The following is a 19775-nucleotide window of genomic DNA, read 5'->3' on the forward strand; positions in this document are numbered from 1 at the left end:
AGCAGCAGCAATATTTCTCTGTAAAAACTGTTAAAAGGCTGACACTGCAAACTTTGCAGCAACAGAAAACTTGAGTATGTAAAATGCTTCTTTCCTACCATATTGATGCTACAAGTAACACTGGTGCCACTGACTGTAAATCTATGTAGGTAAAATAAATGCTATGAACAATTCAGCATTTAAAAATGTGCAGCATGGCAGCACTCCATAATGGAAGTGCAGCAACACATTTGTGATGTGGATAGTGGGAAGTGAGTGGTCAAAGATGAGAGGTAGACCTAGATCTTAACTTTGAGCAAATGCCTGCTAGTTTGGCTTGGTAATATTCTACACTTGACAGCGCTCAATGAGAAGAAGGGCGACTTCATTTTGTAAATGAGTGTATTTACAAAGGAGGAAGAAAATATCTTTCATGCAAGTTATCTTAAATTAATCTTGTAACTTTAAGCTTAAAGTGTCTGTCATATTTTCTTTAAATATGATTTAACAAGGAACTCTTCTTGGTGGATTATTTGACGTACATTTACATGCATTTTGAGAGTCTGTATGAGCATACCCAATACTGGATGTACTACTTATCCTCCCCTACATGCTACATAGACTTCTTTAACCAGCTGAGTTTGTGTCCTTAGTAATTAGGTTACTTGCAGAACGCTTTCAATAAGCATGCATTAAAACATACATTAGGGTAATAGAGATATAGTCCAGATATATTTGTGAAGTTCGTGATGTGTTTCTCGTGGGTTTGGTTTTTTTTTTCCTCTTTGACCTAGGACAACTGTGCATAAGAACGTCTGCAGAAAATCTTGAGCCTGAACACTACGCTGGAGTTAGTTAATGTATTTCTCAGCATCCTTCACTCCCACCTGCTGCCCCAGTCCTGTTTCCTCTGTGTATTAGACAGATCTTTTGTAATTTTACCTCAAGACTTTATCTGAGGTCTTCCAGTAGATTGTAGTTTTCACTTGTTGAGGAAGCAAAAGCCCTCTGAGACCCCAGAGCAGCACAGGTGAAGACTGTAGCCTTGATGTTGATTATTAAAGGAGTTAATTATTTTTTCATGGTTGACTTTAAAATTGGAATGGTTGCATTTTGATATTTCTCCAGCAGCTGTGTTATTTGGACTCAATCTTCATGTCTTGACTACTATTTTTGCACTTACCTAAATACTGAAACAAAACAAAGAAAAAACAATTCTGAAGGCCCCAGAGTCTGGTACCTAGAACACTCTTGTTTTGACTTTAAAGAAGATGTGGGACAGCTGTTCCACCACAGTCAGTCGAAATTTCAAGACAATATATCCATGGCCTAAATCTACAGTTACCTTCAAGATAAATGTAGAATTGTTTTAGTTCATAGGTTCAAGATTTTTAAACCCTTTCTCTCAAAATAGAGGATTACGAAGGTATAGTGTTTAAAATGTGCCTTTTTTTTTTTTCTGACTAGCGGCCCTTACCTTATTAACATCAGCTAGCTTACCCTAGCTTCCTTTTTTGTTTCATAGTTCTCCCTCTAGAGATGTATTAGTCACTGTTTCTGCACAGTAGCATTTTTTTCCCCTTCAGCAGTAATTTGATTGCAAGATTTCGTTCAGTCTCCATCTAGCTCTGTTCCAAACTTCTGCCTCCAACATGGCACAAGGTGTTCAAAATCCATGACAACTCTGGATGTGCTTTTTCTTTTCTTTTTCTTCTGCCATCTTTGCACCAAAATACCAATAGAGAGCACAGCATTCCCATGCTTGATGCAAGCCTGTGTAAACATGAAGTGTGTTTTGGGACACAATTCACGCTTCACTTACAATGACCCATTGAAGTATGGTACGAAGGCCTTACTTCTGTTTCTCTGAGTTTTAGTCAGTGAGTTTAAATTTGGCAATACTAAAGATGCGTGACAGTTGATTGCAGTAGCTGGTAAGGACTTTAAAGTCTTTTGGTGTTAAAATTCTTTAACCTCTTAATGTGTGATGCGTTTTTTTGTCTGTGTTTTCTAGTCGAGGTGGACAGAGCGCTTTGAGGTAAGAATGAGCTGGGCCTATGCAGAGACTGTGAATGCACTGGCACATGCTCTTGGAGATTACTTTCACGTGGAATAGCAGCATTCATAGGTGCAATTTTGCTTCCATTGCTGTGTTATACAAAAGCCTGTTCGCACAAATAAAGGACTTGAGCTTTAACGAAGGGAAAGTGAAGTCCAAATAAGTTGTCCTGGTATAAACCATGCCAGAAAAGGAACTTCCTCCCATCTATCGAAATCTGACACAGATCTTTTCATTCATCCTTTTACTTGCCTTTAGGCATACCTCCCAGTGGTTGTTAGGCAACCATAATAACGTTGCTGAACATGCAGGCTGGCTAATTGGATTGTCCCCTTCTTGGTTTTTTTGTTCAAACAGTCCTGGTCATCTTTAATAAGGCAAGCACATGCAAGTTGCTTTGTTAGCTAATGTGATAAACCAAGGGGCTTTTAAGAGTACCCTGACACATCAATGACAAAATCTTGAAATCTGTGCTAGCTTTGATGCTGTGCTCAATTGAGAGCGTAAGAGTTTGCCTCTGTCACTACAGAAGTCTTGTTAAATTCTGCTTTAATTTAGCCCGTTTCCCAGTTGTATTCAAACCAGCCTACTCTAATGAGATTTCTTGTTTGAAAGATGGTGTCCACTCATATGAGCTGAGCTGAGCTGCATCACAAAAATTTAATGTTCAAATAGGCTGAGAATTGCCTGCACCTTGTAACCAGTATCACTAGGGTAGTCTTAGTGGCAAGATATGTATTCAGAGAAATAGCACAGGATGAGATGCCACCAAAGAAATTATGTATATCATAAGGATGGCAAGGGTTTTGTTCTTTGCTACATTCATAGGAAAATACTTTTAGTATGTGTTCAGGAGGGCCTGTTTCTTTCTGCCAGCTTGACATGAGTGAACTCTTGAAAGTGGTGTTGCACTCAAGTGTCCAGTTGTTTCCCTGGTTATTCTGAGTACATAGGCTAAAAATGCATGTGATTTGCATTTCCATAACTAAACTTATCTCGTATAATTATTGCAAAGCAGCTTGGTATGGTTTATGCTCTGCTTATTTGTCTTTTTTTTTTTCCTTTTTCTTCTTTTTCCTTCTCTCATTGTAGATTCACCAAGTTGAAGAGCCTTAACCTGTCCAATAATAATTTAGGAGATTTCCCATTGTCAGTCTGCAGTATCCCAACACTGACTGAACTCAATGTGTCCTGCAATGCTCTCAGAAGCGTTCCAGCAGTTGTTGGCGAGATGCACAAGCAAGTAGTTTTAAAATACTTAATGTATAAAACCTGATAATAAAGGCAACAAGCAGTTTTGTGACTCTGTATGTAATCTTACTATGAGAAACAGTTTAAACTCGCTGGGTTTTGTCAGAGCAGTCTATCTTGTAGATCCGTATGGAAGCAGTTGTGAGCTGTGAATAGAGGGGAAGCACACTTTGTGTCTCACAGCTCTTCCAGCCCCCATCATTTGACACAAGGGTCACCTTCACGGTGAAGAACATCTTCAGTCATCTTTGCTTACATACTACAGCCATCACAAGACACGCTTCTGGACATGTTTGAAGATACAGCTGTTTAACACAGCTTATTTCATAGTTTCAAGGATTTTAATTATTTGGTCACTATTTTCTGTAGCAGATATGAAAGGATTATTCCTTAATGTCTTCCTTTCTTTGGCCTTCTTGTGTATTATGTTACTGTAACTGCAGCAGATTTGTGTGTTTATAGGAAGGAAATGTAATTTAACAGGTCACTCACTTTCTTCACTCTTCCTTCCCCTCCTCTGATTTTAATAGCTTGCAGACATTTTTGCTGGATGGCAACTTTCTCCAGTCCCTTCCTGATGAATTGGAGCATATGCAGCAGCTCAGCTACGTCAGTCTGTCCTTCAATGAGTTCACCGACATTCCAGGGGTACTGGAGAAGCTGACTGCCATGGATAAGCTCTGTATGTCAGGAAACTGCATGGATGCCCTGAACCTACAGGTGTTAAAAAGGATGCCTCATATTAAACATGTGGATCTGAGGTAGGTGTTTGGAAAAGGGGAAAAGAGGGTCTAAATTACTGGTGTCAAAACTTTTTTTCCCTTGTGTGTCAGAATAGCCCCCAGGTATAAAACTTTTGTGTTAGTCCACTGAAACGTTTTTCTGGCATTATGTAACTCAGAGGACTTCCTGTGGCTTAGCACTGTTCTCTGAGGAAAAGGTAGTAGTGTTTAGGGGGATCAATAGATAGGAAAATGAGTTTTGGGGGAAATTAATATTTACACCGAAAGAAAAGCAAACAGAGCCTGGGACACTGGTGATTGCTGCAGTTCTTGTTGCTTCAGTGTTAATTTAATAAAAATTATGGTCCTGACCCAAAAAGCTTCTGTCTGAATGAAATGTTAGGGATGCATGAGATGAAGAAAAGGGTGACGAGGGTGAAAAGACAAAATTAGATCTAATATTTCTTTGTACAAAAGCCTAGTCTACCGTTATTTTATTGATGTCCTCAGCAGAGTCTAAACAGATCCTTATTACAAAGGGTTCTGGCACAAGGTGGTTCATTATTCTTAGGGTCTTTGGGGAAACCAGCTCCTACAGTCAGCTGAGCAAGGCTCAGTTCAGAGCCTGGACCATGAAGTCCAAAAAATGATGGATTTTGGAACTGTTTAGTTAAGCTGTTGAAGCTAAAGCTTACTTAGTGCACCATACTGCTGTGTAGCTGTCAGACTTTGCAATCAAGGAAGGGCCAGCATAAATTGGAAAGCATAAGCACAGGAGGAAATAGCCTCAAGTTGTGCCAGAGGAGGTTTGGATTGGTGATTAGGAAGAACTTTTTCCCTGAGAGGGTCATTAAATGCTGGCACAGGCTGCCCAAGGTGATGGTGGTGGACTCACCATCCCTGGAGGTACTGAAAAGCTGTGTAGCTGAAGTGCTGAGGGACATGGTTTAGTGATGAGCTTGGTAGTGTGAAGTTGGTGGCTGGACTTGATGACCTTAAAGGTCTTTTCCAGCCAAAGTGATTCTAAGGTTCTCTTCTATGATTCTGTCAAGAAAACACCTAAAATACATGGATGAATTCTGAAGTGTTTATGATGAGGTTAAAATGTCTGTGTGTTTATGTATGTTAAAAGGAAATAAATAAATAAACCTCAGAGTAAGGATGCTGTGGCTGAGGTGACCGTGAGTTCCAGTGATGCAGTTCCAGTTTCAGGCCTCTTGTCGTTTGCTGCATCTTTTCTGCACCAAGCAATGAACAATGGTTCTTTGTAACGCTATCTGGAATAATGAGTGTTGAACCCGTTTGTAAACTCTCTGTGCTGTGGAGTGTTTCGCTTCAGTAAAATAAGAACGAAGCACAGCTTGTACACTGAGAACTTGTAGGTTGAAAATGGTAAAAGTAGGCTATGGTGTTGGAGGGGGCACATCACCCATTTTCTTTTAAGTGGAAAATGTTACTACTTTGAAACACAACTTTTACACAGAGGGCAACACTTTGAACGCAAGAACAGCAACAGAACTGTAGGTATTTGCCCTTGTCCTTACTAGGAAGGCTTAATGGGCCAGCAGAAGTTACTATACTGATTTCAGTGTTCTGGTCAGGGCTGGGAATTTGGAACTGAACTCTTTGGAGTGTTCTGCAATCTCATACATTGCTGGGTTATAGATAATCTCTATCACTTGTAACTTCTGGAGAGGTTGCTGAGTATCATCAGCATCAATGCACTGCAGTGAAAATGTCATAAAACCTCTCCTCTGTCTGACAGACCCACTCCTCTTGGTTGTTTGCTTTGTTTTCTTTCAGTACCCCTTTCTAGGTCTGTCCTGGTTTAACCCCAGCCAGCAACTACTCACCAGGCAGCTGCTTGCTCACTCCTGCCCCTGCCTCTGCCCTGGTGGGATGGGGAGGAGAATCAGGGAAAAAAAGTGACACTTGTGGGTTTGAGATAAGAACAATTTAATAAATTAAGTAAAATAGTAGCAATAATAATGAAGAGGAAGATTTAAAAAGATAAATAAAATGCAAGACAGACAAATGATGCCCAGTGCGATTGCTCACCACCCACTGACTGATGCCCGAGCAGCGATCTGACCTTCCCTGCCAAACCCCTCCAGTTTCTATACTGGGCATGACATCTTATGGTGTGGAATAGCCCTTTGGCTAATTAAAGTCAGCTGTCCTGGCCATGCTCCCTCCCAGCTTCTTCTGCACTTTGGATAAGTGCTACTTAGCAACAACTGAAAGTCAGTGCGGTGTCAAAATTATTCTCACACTAAATCCAAAACATAGCCCTGTGCCTGCTACTAGGGAGAAAAATAATGCTGTTGCAGGTGAAACCAGGACAAGATTTCACAATTTGCTTTCTGTGGAACACGATAACACAAGAGGCAAATGTATGGGAATTCATAAATCTCTATGTGGCCTTTCAATAAGGCAAGAGACTCCAGTATCTGCAGGTTACTCCTATCTGCCAGGCTTTTCCAGCAGATGTTCATGATGGGCCAGCAGGAACTGTGGAGGTTTTGTTCTTTTCCAAGCTATTGGGCACAAATAACAGCTGGATCATCTTTTATTTTTATAGACACAGTAACAGTAATACTTACCTCTTGCAGGGCTTTTTATCAGTAGTTTTCAAAGTAGTTTAGAAAGCAGCTTGGTGTTGTCATTACTTTGTCATGATGGATGAAACAACGGAGAGGATCCATCCAGCTTTTAAACTACTATAACAAAGGGGAAATATTTAAAATCAACCTTGATCAGAACCTGGAGGCATGTGGGTTTAATCCAGTGCAAATGATTGTAGAGTGAGTGTTGGTTGGTCAGCAGGAGCTCGCTATATAACTACACTTAATCTCATCTTTTATCTGCAAGATTGAATTCGATTAGGAGATTGGAAGCCAATGAAATAGATTTTCTGCATCATGTGACCCAACTGGATCTCAGAGACAACAAACTTGAGGAGCTGGATGCAACCATTTTTAACAACGTTGAAGTGTTACACTGTGAACGGAATCAATTGGTAACCCTCAAAATCAGTGGATATTTCCTCAAAGCGCTGTACGCTTCCTCAAATGGTAAGTGTGTTTTCAGGCAGGTGTGATGGTGTCATGGGACTTCTGGTTTCATCCCTGGTTCTCTGTAGGATACTTGTGGAGTGCAGTGCATGCAGTCAGGAGGAATCAGGTTCTTGACGTGACCTTTGGATATAAGGGTTTAATGTGTGCTGTGTCGTACTTCTGGCAGTTCTGAGCTTCAGAAGTGACTTTTAAATAACATCAGGCACTGATTTGGAGGAAACTCTGAAAGTGTTAGCATTTGGGCTGAACTTCCTCTCTGTGTCAGCAGGGAGAGGTCTTGAAATTGTCTTGTATTAATGTGTTGCTTTACTAAGGCAAATAAGGAATTTATTGCTTCTGCCTGTAATTGAGAAGGTTGGAACAAGTGAGACTAACTAGGACAAAATATATTTTTGCTTCTACTTTGAGCTGCTTACTCTGGCCAGAAAGCTACAAAATCCATAATGGATAACTTAATTTGTATTCAATAATAAAAAGAAAGCAGTCTGTTTCAGTTCAATAACTCTGGTGTTCCACGAATAGTATTTATTTGATCTTTCTCTGGAAGCTGCTACTACTTAGTTTTCACCACCATTTTTATTGTTTGGAGTACTTGGGTAGGAATGAACAAAATGCAAGCTCAAGAGAGCTGTTGGGTGAACAGTCTGAACTGCCTTTAAAAGGCTGTCATCTTAACTGATATCCAAGCCTGTGCCTTCATTAAGTATTCATGCCAGGATCTTTGTAGCTGGGCAAAGCTAACATCACCTGAGCATGTGCTGTGCAATGTGAGCTGAGAACCCAAGTCAGCTCCTATCTTGCAGCCAACTGCCTATTTGGTTTAGCTGTTCCTCTTGACTATCTTCTCTTTGTATCCTGAGCCACCTTGTTTTAGGCTCATTTTGCAAGGGAACCATGATGCTGGTTACTCTTAATCTTCAGTGGATTTTCTGTAGGTTTAAATATCTGCTGGGTTTATTTTCACTCTTAATGCTAATGCCTAAAAACCTAAGGACTGGAGATATTATTGAAGCGATCAAAATGTAACATTACCAGCTATGAGTGCTGGTAGAACACCAAAGAGCATTCACAGATGCTATGAAAGGTCTGTAAGGCTGCCTGCAACCAGGAACTCCACAGGGATGCAAAGGCTCATGTAATGTTTTGAAAAGTACTCTGGATCTTTCCTGAACCTGGAGGACTCTGGGATATTCTGTAGCTTGCTGTTCCAGAGTGTTACAGAGCTTGCTGTACTTGTACCATTAGTGAACAAAAGTAGAGCAGATTTGCGATTCTGGGCAAAGGGTGGTGAAGGTGAAGTTGGAGTTTCAGGACAAAAATGAGAATTTGCCCTCAAACTTTTAAAATCCTCCAGTTTCTTCTTTCTAAGTTATGCAGTGTCTGTCATGGCAAGTCCAACGTAATATAGGACATGTACTGAGACATGATCAAGAAACGAAACTCGGTTCACAGAAGTCCAGATCCTCAGAAGTTTTTTAGGTTACTGCCTTGTTCTGAAATATCTGTGTGTTAGCTGCTGAAAGTAACTCTTATGGAACAGCCATTTAATTGCACATCTCTATCACTGCCTTAGTTTTTATATATTTTTCTCCCTAGAACTTGTTCACCTTGACGTGTATCCAGTTCCTAATTGCCTGGCTTATATGGATATTTCTAGGTAAGAGTATTTCTTTTCTTGGACCTGTAAAATACACATGATGAGGCTTATGGAAGAATGACATTCACTGATAATTTACTGAGAGCGAGCAGGGGCAGGAATTATATCTTGGGGTGTGAGAAGTCTGATTCTCAAAGTTAGAAGTTAGAATTATTTTTACTGTCTAGTTCTTCCATGTTGGCTTTTTATAGACCTAGTTTTTAACCTTTTTTTTGGTGCTAAAAGCAAAATGTACCTTTATAGTTAAAAAAGTTTTCTTGATTTAAAGATTTCCTGTCTCAGAGATATAACATGAGGATCCAAATCTACACCAATGAGACACGTACAGAAGTTCTTTTCTGGATACATCTGTCTCCAAGCCATTGCCTGCACCTAGTTGTATCATTTGTTTGTGAGTTCAGCAGTTCCTGGTTCTTCTCTGAGGCCTTGGCAGCTGCAGGGATGTCTGCAGGTGCCATTTGAATGCATTCATAAAGCTCACCTTAACGAGGGCAGTGGGATAAGGAAGGAAATGGAAAAGGGGATGTTTTAGTTTTACAATTTAAGGACTGAGTCAAGAAGAGACTTTATACATATGGTTAATATCTGCCTTATTTAAGAAATTACTCATCTGCATGTTGAAGTGATAATCTCATTTACTAAAAAGCCTACTTAAAGCACTCAAGCTGTTGAGGGTGATTGTAACAATTAGTGAGTGAACCTGGGCGAGTGGCCATCAACTTACAAATTCTGTCAAACATTAATTACTCACATTGTACACCTAAATGTAACACACAAATGTGACTAAATAAGAGTGATTTCTTGAAAAGTGTTCTTTGTAAAGCTGTGTTCTTTGTTTAGCTGTAGATGAAATTGGTGGAGAATGCAGGATTTGTATCACAAACCCCTTTTTGTGCCTCAGTTCAGTGATGGCATTGTACCTAAAGGGGTAGGAAGTCTTTAGTTTCTCTCTTGGCATTTAGGAAATCAATTTGAGATTGAAAAGGAAGTCATCTGAGGATAAGAGGGTTTGGGTTGCTGTCACGTGTTTTGGTTAAAAACTATTGTGTGAATAAACTACAGGATGCAAATACATGAATCAGCATAAATGTTGATTTATGTTCATGCTGCATAACGATCCTATCCCTGAACCTCAGGTCTTTGAGTGCCTGAATATTATTTGATGCTCAATTTTACATCTGTATGTGCTACTGGAAGTAGTGTTTATGTGAATGCACTTGCACACAATCTTCTCCATGTCTTTTGTACTACTAATTTTTGTCTTTAGGGCAGCGTACCTGGGTGCCCCACTGTGTCTAGCTGCATGTTTTTAGTGTAATATTTGGAAAAACTTACCTCTAAGAACTTTACTTTTTAGAAGAGTTAGTTCCTCTGAAGACAAATGCAAGAAAAGCAAAATGTTTTACTTGAAAAATACACACACACAAAAAAATTTTGTTCTATTCATGGAGATAGCTGAAGAGTAGTAGTGTCATGATTGTGAACTTCTGGCAGATCTAAGAGGTGTGTTTCAACTGTGTAGGGTGGGAATATTTTGAGGAGCATCTCCCAAGTGTTATTCTCTATGGAAAGACTTCTTTGCCCCTGATACTCTAATACTCTTTAATATTTTTTTCCTAGATCATTCAGAAGCAGTTTTTTCCATTTTCATAGTGGCTGCACATCTAGGGAGCTGATCATGCTGTCAGCTTTCTTCCCCTTTCACTCAGAACCTTACTGCACTGGTAGTGCCCTTAGAGAAGGAGGGGTGATACAATCTCATAGGAAACACATTATGTAGCAGGTTTATTTCCTGCAGGTATCTGTATCTCTCTTGAGGCTATAATCTTAATAGCCTTTACATCTCAATTATCATTTAGTTATGCCTCTTTGTGTTCTTTATTCATAGAAATAACCTGGAAAACCTGCCTGAGTGGGTATGTGACAGCAGGAAACTGGAAGTGTTGGATGTTGGCCACAATCAGATACGCGAGCTGCCTGCCCGGTGAGTCTTGCAGACCAGTTGCACAATGTGGAACAGGATAAGCAATTCAGAAATAATTGCTGATTCAGTGTTTAGCATGTTCCAGTGACTGTCAGGCCCGTTTTATCTTTTGTTTGATTTTATTTTTACCTTGTTGGGGTGTCGTCATGCCTCAAGCTTCCACTCAGCCTTTCTTCTTTTACTTTCATGCAGAGAAAGCAATGCCTTTGAACTCCAGGTGGAATTTTTGAAGCTGTTCATGTGGCTGTTCAGGCAGGAAAGCCCTTCATTTTTAATACTGAATATTAAATATTTACAGCCATAACTTTGCATGACAGTTTAGAGATCCAGAGCTTGTAACTTAGTTTCAGTGAAACTAAGACTACAGACTCTGGTTGAGACTCATTTGAATGAAAAAGAGTTGAGAGAAGGTAAAGCCTCTTAAAGCAAGCAAACTGCTTCATGTAGAGCCATCACCTTCACTGCAAAGATAATCTCTTTTCCAGGTATCTAAATTTAAAATTGATCAATACAAGTGGCAGGAAAGCAAATGAGCAGGAAGGAAAAAAGTAGGAGTTGAGTTTATGTAGGGAAAAAACCTAGTAGGAGACATTAGGGAGACCTGTTCCAGATGAGTGTACTGGTCAGGAGCTGACTTCACCAGAAGAGAGCTGTCATTCTTGGCTGCTCTGTATGCTTCAAAAGAGATGTTGTGAAAGAGGGAGAGCATACTAGGCACAAAGAGTGAAATTGCGTGGGGATGTTCGGAGCCATTGACATTAAATGTTTTTTTCATAGAGCTGTACAGCACAGGAGAGCATCAGAAACCTAAAAGGATAGTTTTGTTTGGATCAGATGAATGTATCATGTGGTGTAAACTGAAAATTTTAGTGTCAGAAACAAGAAGGGAAAAGATTTCAGGAATGTGGGCAGAAAGGGATGTGAGGAGATGCTCTGAGCAAGCTAACAGACCAACGTGCAGACTATTAATCCCTCTGTTTTTTCACACAAAGTGAAACTGTGCTTACTCAGAGGGTGGGGGGGAGCAAAAGTTCACTTGCCTTTCATTTGCACTTCATAACAGCAAGGACTATGAAGGCATACCGGATATCTTTGGGAGATTAATGATTAGCTGAAATTAGGTACAGTCAACATCCCACTTGTCTCTCCTGCCATCTTATCGTTAACCCCAGGAAATGGCTTATCTTTGAAAGCTCTTCTTTGTAGTATGTGTCTAGATAGCTTAGCTCCCAATAAGTCAACTCAGTTTTAAGGCCTAGTTCAAAACATAGGCTTTGAATGTCTGTTAAACTTTAAGGATCTCTGGGTCTGGTTTTAAATGCAAATGTCTCAGGCATATAGACCTACTGTTAACTGTCAAGTAAATATTTATGCCCAATGAGAATGTTATGTGCACTGCTGTGTCCCTTTCCTTCTACATGGAGTAGCACTCTGAAAACCTGTGAAGTGAATGAACAGGACTCTCCTAGGAGGACGCTTGCAACTCCTAACCACAAATGTTCAAGCTTGGACTGACCATCAGTTTCCTGGAAGGCTGAAAGTTGCACCTAATCTAAACCAACTACGGTTGACTCTATGTGCATTCGCCTCTTCAAACAGTAAAACAAAGAGTTGGAGCTATTGAGATAGAGGACTGTGTATTAGAGAACAATGTATGCTAGGCTGTAATGTAGCTATTTCTGCTTTAAAAGTACTGAAAGATAACAAAAAGGGTGCTTAGTCTTAGCTTTGCAGGACTAATTGTCATAAACCTGACATTTACAAAGATTCCCCAAGGAAAGTGATAATTCTTTAACTAAGACTTGTCAAAATGACCTTGCCCATACCAAAGAGCAGATATATATTTCTGGTTTTGTCTCTTTTCTTAAAAAGATCTGTTTGTAGTCAACATTGTGTTCTCTTGAGCAGTTGCTTACTGAAGGAATTGGTTGAATGCTTTCAACAAACTATGTTTTCTCAGGAGATACTGAATGACATACTTGTCCTTAGAACTTTTTGATCCCATCAAAACTTCTGGGAAGAAGGGAAGGGCAGTCTCAGTGTCCTGGTTCCCCACCCAGCTTGAAAGCTTAAATGTCTGAGGCTCAACAGGTGCTTGCTTAGTTAACTGCTGGTGGTTCAATCTCTCTTCAGGCAGCTGAGCTCCTTTGATGCTAGTGTAACTTGGAAAATTAGAGAAAAAAAATTAAAAAAACCCACAATGACTTAGTTCTGAATGACTTATAAATATATTTTCATGGAAAAACTGCTTGTCAAGGCTTTTGTCAGGATTTGAACTTTTTAAATTTAAAATTGATACTGCCCTTATCTAAAAAAAACCCTGGAGCCATTGTCAACCGATTCTGCTTTTTCCTGTAATATTTGGTGTTGAATACAGTGGCCAGTCTTGACTAGGAAAGGAGATAGAATAGAACAGAAAGGCAAATCCGTAAGTGGGGAGAGATTTTTCAAGTAAAAAGTGGAATGAAACAAAAGCATAATAAATATGCTTATCACGGTGTGATAAATCTGTTCACCCTGTGTTGAGCCTTCTGGAATGATAGGGCTGGCTGTTGACTTCTATCCACGGTCATAAGGGAGAGGATCCAGCCCACTGAGATAGCTGTTAGCGCTGGCATGTGGATACGGGTCTGACTGTATCTCTCAAGGGGAAAATACTCAGCATACTTCATCGATTGTTTTGGCACAATAATCCAATGACCTGATGTATTGTGGGGAAGGATCACGAAGGTTCTTTGTGCATTTGGGTCATAATAACAGAGAGAAGAAGATTTTTTTTTTTGGTTTTTGCTTTAATGATGAATAATTTGAGAGCCTTTGAAACAGGTCAGTGTTTTGCACAGACAGGGGGAATGTAAGAAGGTGGCAGATGAAGGATGATCTTTTTATTCTTAATTTGCTGCAAGTGGTTCCCATTCAAAATTGAGAGTTGCTCCATTTTTTTGCCCTCTTTAGGTGCATATTTTAAATTCCTTGTTACATTGCTTATAGTGCAAATTTCAGCTTTACTATTTGATCAGAACAGCTGTTTGATCTCGTTTTTTTACATTGCCTCCTTCTCCCTCTCTCCTTCTGACCCAGCCCCCCAAAAATGAAGCAGAGGAATGCAACTTCAGGTTATCTATTGCTTGTAAAAGCTCAAGAAAGTAAAGCCGATTAGATAAATTTCATTCAGTGTAGAACTGTAAAGGATGCTCTATGCTAGTCTGGTATTAACAGAAAAGGAAAACTGGGGGGATGGGACAGGGAGGGTAGGGAATTACATTGGATTATGAGTCAGCAGATGATGACTGTGAAGCTTGTGGGGTGACTGGTGACTTCACCCACACTTCTGCAGTTCTTCCATTAGCTAGGGGAGATCCTACATGTGCAGTTTTCTGCAGCCATTGTTAGCAATTACCACCTTCACTGTCGTGCTTCTACACTCACGTTTTATACAGCGCACTAAGATAACCCTTCCTCGCTACTTTCACTCCTGAATCATCCTTGAACCTCCTTCCTTGTCTCTCAACAACCTTTTCAAGAAGTTGGTGAAGAGTGGGAAGACATTCTTGAATCTGTGCGTAATTAATACCATGTCTACTAATCATTTGGCTGAATCACCGTCGTGTAATGAACTGTGATATTACACGTAAATTCTCAGAGCAACTCTTTGGTTTAGATTTTTCTCATTTTGGGTGTTTTTTTTCTGTTCCTCTAAGGTTGTTTTACAACAGTAGCTTGCGTAAGCTGCTGGCAGGACATAACATGTTAGGAAGGCTACCGGATCGGCTCGAGAGAATGCAAGTGGAGGTCCTGGACGTACAACACAACCAGCTCCTTGAACTGCCATCTAACCTGCTTTTGAAAGCAGACAGGTAAATGTAAAGAAACTCCGTCCCGACTCATGTATGAGGAACCAGGCGTTGCTTGTTACTTCCTAACTGAAAGGGTAATCTGAGGTTCCCCTAGTTTGAAAGTTGCCAAGCCCTGTGTGGTAAGAACAGATGTCTGCCCAACTCACCAAAACGCATTCTTCTTATTCTGGTTTTGTTGCCTTATATGGTTGCTTCTTTTTCCCCTCCAAGCTCCTGCTGAACACCTACTTCTTGGAATCTAGCTGTAGAGTGAAGCACATGCTATTTTCTACTACATACACTGAGATGAGTTAGTGGCAGTTTCTTTAAATACATATTTCTTGGGCTTGTTTGATGGAGTGTGAAAGCTTCCCCCCCCCACTTCAGTCAGAGGCTAGAACTTATTTATACATGTCAAACAAAACAAAATCTGTGCACAAGGCTGTCAGAATAACTCAGTTATTCCCCTGTCCTTGCTTTGTGATTTTTTTTTTTTATGCTTTTCACATGTCTGTCAATAATTTAGCTTGTGTGACCACTTGATTTGCTTTCTGGATTTTTATTTTTGTGCCACTGTTTCTTTAGTCTCAGAGTCACCACAATCAGTTTTCCTGAGTATGAACATACCCTGTGAAGTGTCTGTGATTCAAAGTAAGGGAGGTCAGTCTGGGGATGGCAGATAGGCTTGTCCTGCTTGGGGCCAGAGTTCTCTGCACCTCTGCTCTTCCATGCATAGCCATGGGATTTTTGAGTGCTCAATCCATGCATAATTTAAAACAGACAGTGAGATTGTGCCCAGTGGGGTTTTATTCCTGATTCTAGCTATGACAAAAGAAATGCCAAGCTCCCGGGTTTCTGGAGAGGTGGAAAAGCAGCAGGGGTGATATTGTCACAGCTCTTCACCCAATTAAGAGTATTGCAAAATCTTTACTTTTATGCTGTTCTTCTGAACCTCTGGTTAAATTTCCTGGGATTCACAGAGCTGAGAGTTGGAGAATTATGTTGATGGCTGAGACAGTTTCTAAATACACTCTTGACTTACTCTTGAAGTGTCTAAGGAGTTCTAAGGAATTTATCATTTAGGCTAAAAATTGTCTTTCAAAAGCTGAGCTTTCCTAGGACAAGGGTATGGTTCTGGAATCCAGCATCACATTTCAACTTTGATTTGCTTTAAAGAACCTTCCTTACTTGCCCACGTTGCTTACTTGTCCACGTTCAGGCCTGTGTAGGGTACCATGTTTAGAATAATTTGATTATCAGCAAAGTTATTCTGATGTTAATTTATTGGTTCGTGTGAGAGCTTTCATAAAAGTGCAGTCAAAGCATTGAAACTTAGCAATATTACTGCTGTAGTAATTGTGATTATCTGGCACATTTCTGTTTAAAAGTGGTGTGAAATTTATAGCGTGTTCACGTGTCAAGAATGTTTCACATCAACAGCTGTAATTATCTTGTGGATGACTTTTCCAAGTATTGTATGAACTTCAGAAATGAAACCTTGTAAAAAGGTTTTTCTTTTACAGCAAGTTGAAAAATTAGATTTTTCTTTCTTTAAATGCTGTTTACATATCCCAGGCTGAAATTCCTGTCTCTTAACTTGGAAAGGAAAGAAACCTTTTAGTAAGTTTCGGGAAGCTACTGGCATCTTTGAAAGCAGAGAGAGAAATAATTTTGTAAAATTTCTATAAATAGCAGGTTGTAGGCCTAGGATGTAGATTAGTGCAGTTTAGGAAGTGAGAGAGAATGATTTTTTTTTTTTGTACTGCAACTCATCTTTTTAAATGAAGCTACAAAACTGTAGACAGCTCTTCATTGAGTTTGGTTAGGTTTTTGGGAGGCCCAAATGAACAAGTACTGGCTAAAAGCAGGATTTGAGGGTAGATTTCCAGAAGTCTTCTAAAAGTGTGCTGAGAAGAAGTAGAATTTAAAAAAAACCCCCATCAAATAACAGTATTAAATGGCTGATTCAGGTTTGGGGATTCCCCCCTGCCCCCGCAGCTTCAATGTTTTCCAAGGCTTCTATGGATATTAACCAAGTCATGTACCATGGCAGAGAATGAACAGAGCTTTCCCATTCTGGCCATTCTACCACCATTATGGCCTCCCTCACTTGTGATGATAGTCACAGCAGTTGGCTTGCATAGGGTTTTCCCCCTTGTTCCTTACCCTTTACCCGTTCAGATGGCTTGGCTTGCAAATGACTTGTCTATGCTGATGCTCCTGTGTCTACTGCAAAAGCAGTAACTGAGAAGGAAAACAGCAGTGCAGATTAGTGTATGATTTCTGAGTTTGAGGTTTGGAATTTCCTACAGGAAACATCTTTCTTTCTATTTTGTTTGCAAATGTTTGCATCTGTCAGCAGAAATGGGTCTGGGCCAGGGAAAGGTGTTCAGGGGTTTGTTTTGTTTTAAAGAAGGTAAAGTGCCTCTCTTCTGCAAGCATTCCCTGGGAAGCACAATCTGTACTGCCAGACGTGCCAAGAGAACTGGGTTTCCTGTGTGGTCTGCCATGGTCTCTACCCAGCATGTAGTGTTGGACAAATCACTTTACCTTACAGAACCTCTGTCTCTCCATAAAATGCCTTCTTTTGCAGCCTTGAAAAGAAGAGTATTTTTTTGGAAAGGTACTCGGGTCTTTGCAACTGACAGATGATATTTTGTCTGGATATGAAGTCTCATGCTGTGAATTATAAATGCTTTCTCCATCTCAATCTTGAATATTTGACAAAGTGGGTGTGAAGTGCCTTGGGCAAACTTCAACACAAACACTGGTGGGCTTTGACATCTAGAACATCTGAGGAGAGCAGGGAAATCAGTGTATTGGTGCACGAAGAGAGACTATTGCTTTAAAAAAAACCCGAAAAACCTCTGTTCTCTTCATAGAAGAATCAACAAGCATTACCTTTGCTGCCTTAAGTCTTTCAAATAACAATGAAAGCTGTCATTCTTTGCTGAAGAGTGTAATTTAGGGATACTTTGTTGACCTCCTTTTCAATTAATTTCCTATTCTACTGCTCAAGGAGAAATTGAGGGCTAGTCTATGAAACATCTTTTTGAGACAGAACTTGGCTTTTGTTTATTGCACTGAAAGTATGCACATCTTGATCATGTTAGCAAGGATTTCTCTTGTAGGGTGGGGATTTTCTTGGCACAAGGAGCACTGCAGAGGCAGCCAGATAATCTCTTCATTTCTCATTACCAGATGCTGCTAAAACAGAGAATTTGTGCAAATGCTATGTCTGATGGGGAAAACTCCCAAGCTTCAGTCCTAAACATTTTTTCATGTACCTGCATTCCTGCTGCTTTTCATTTCTATCCTCTCCTTCATCTTTCCTGCCTGTCCAATTCTTCTACAGACTTTTTACTGCCCTTCTTGGCCAGCTTTGCCCCAAACTACTATTTAATGGCATGAAAACTATTGCACAAAATGCTCTTCAGATGAGATGAGCAAGCATTCAAGAGCTTTAGCTGGTTGTGCTGCAAAAACAGTGGCAGCGATCAGGGGGAGCTGAAAAATGGAGACACAGTGGTGAAGGATGAAGGTTTGCTTTAAACTTCCTTTCTGATGAGTGTGAGTGTTTTCAGTACAAACCCTTAAAATGGTCATCAGACTATTTAAAGGATTTGTGTGGTGAAGACGTGTAGCTGTGGTGCACATACCTTAAAAATCTGGGTTTTTTGTTGCAGTGTGGCAGCGGCTGTCCCCGCTAAGCTAGTGCTAGCTATTTGGAGCCTGTCAAGGCTCTCATCTGCATGATTGTTCAGCTCTTCTTATCTGTTTTGATTTTTCTGCTTGTTTGTTTTGATTTGATGTAATTTGTTTTGGATTTTTTTTTCTGGTGTTCTGGAACAGTGACCCAGTTAAACTTGCTCTCTTGTTTGATATTTGCCATTTCCACCCGCTGTGGCTGCTTCTTTTTGGTGCAAGTATTCAGTCCGATCATGGATGCAGGAGAAGTGAGGGAGGAAACAAAGCCAAGTGAACGCAAAGCGCTGTTGGAAGTGTGCACATACTTTTGTTGCAGAAAAGCTTAGTTGCATTTGTTTCTTTGCTGACAGGTTTGGGTTTGCAAGCAGATCTATTGGAAACTGGGGAAATCCTGGTTAATGAAACAGCTAAAGATAGGAAGTAAGAACTGAGGAGACAGCAGCAGCTACATGGGAACTTTTTCTTGGCAGTTCATCAACAGGAAGGGGATTCACTTGAAAGTTTCCATCCTTTCGTTTAAAAAAATACTTTTAATATTAATGTATTAAAATTCGTTTATTACAATATCTTCAATACTTATTATTACTTATTCTAAGTAAGGAATGTCCTCTTTTGCATGGGCTGGCAAAACTGCTTTGATAAGGTTTTTTCCCCCCTCTTTCTTTTTCCCTCAAGAAGTGCTTAGCTTACAGGATTCTTCCTCACACACCTGCTGCCACAATCATAAATTATTTTAGGATTAGGAGATCAGAAGTTGAGGGCATGTCTCTGCAGAAGGGACTGAAGAAGAAATTACGTATTTTGATTGCTCTGTGCTGATGGAGATCTTGGGGCACAGGCCAAACTGGAGATCTTGATTTCTCTGCATATTCCCTTCTTGCAGCTGCAGTGTTCTTTCCAACTCTTATCAGTACTTTCAAGCTAAGCGCAGCGGTTTTGATTTGCTGCTGCTTCACCATTGGATGCGGTTGTCTGTGTGAGCTTTTCAGTGTTGAATGTTCTTAAGCTTTTCGTAGGACTTGCATTTTTCAGTGGTGGCTGTGTCTTATCAACAAACCCCAGAAAATGCTGTGGAATGATGAGATGCTGTATTCTCCCAATTGTCTATATTCAGCTTTTGCTTGTGGTAGAGGTAGGCATTGGTGATAATTGCAAGCTTCTTGCAGTTTTCAGTAAAACGTTTTCTTCCTCTGCTTCTGAAAGTTCAAATTGAGACCAGAATCCTCCAGATTTAAATAGGGAATGCGTGTGCATATGAGGTCTGTTTTGTTGAAGTAGATCCATGTCTTTGACTCTAGACTATTCTTTGGGACAGTCTTTTTTTTTTCCTCTATTTGTCTCTTGGAGAAGTCCAGCAAGTGGTTGTACTTTAATAACCCATAGAACCAAAGGTGATTTATTCTGTCCAGGGATCAATGTTTATGTCATTACTCCAGAGAAGATTTTGCACCTTGTCAGAGCTGAAGAATTCTGGCATCTCCCTGCTAGCACCTTCGCTTCTT

General features: G+C 40.1%; 1 protein-coding gene across 1 annotated transcript in view; it reads left to right on the forward strand.

Annotated features, from left to right (window-relative positions):
- The window catches only part of PHLPP1 (PH domain and leucine rich repeat protein phosphatase 1), a 138664-nt gene that overhangs the window by 97994 nt on the left and 20895 nt on the right, over positions 1-19775 (forward strand). Inside the window, exons 5-10 of the mRNA XM_061995437.1 lie at positions 3131-3277; positions 3820-4050; positions 6883-7085; positions 8685-8745; positions 10634-10729; positions 14431-14586. Of these exons, the coding sequence (XP_061851421.1) occupies positions 3131-3277; positions 3820-4050; positions 6883-7085; positions 8685-8745; positions 10634-10729; positions 14431-14586 (894 nt within the window). The remainder of the gene's footprint in view (positions 1-3130; positions 3278-3819; positions 4051-6882; positions 7086-8684; positions 8746-10633; positions 10730-14430; positions 14587-19775) is intronic.

Source organism: Colius striatus, chromosome 4 (assembly GCF_028858725.1).
Source record: "Colius striatus isolate bColStr4 chromosome 4, bColStr4.1.hap1, whole genome shotgun sequence".
In the NCBI taxonomy this organism is placed as follows: Eukaryota; Metazoa; Chordata; class Aves; order Coliiformes; family Coliidae; genus Colius; species Colius striatus.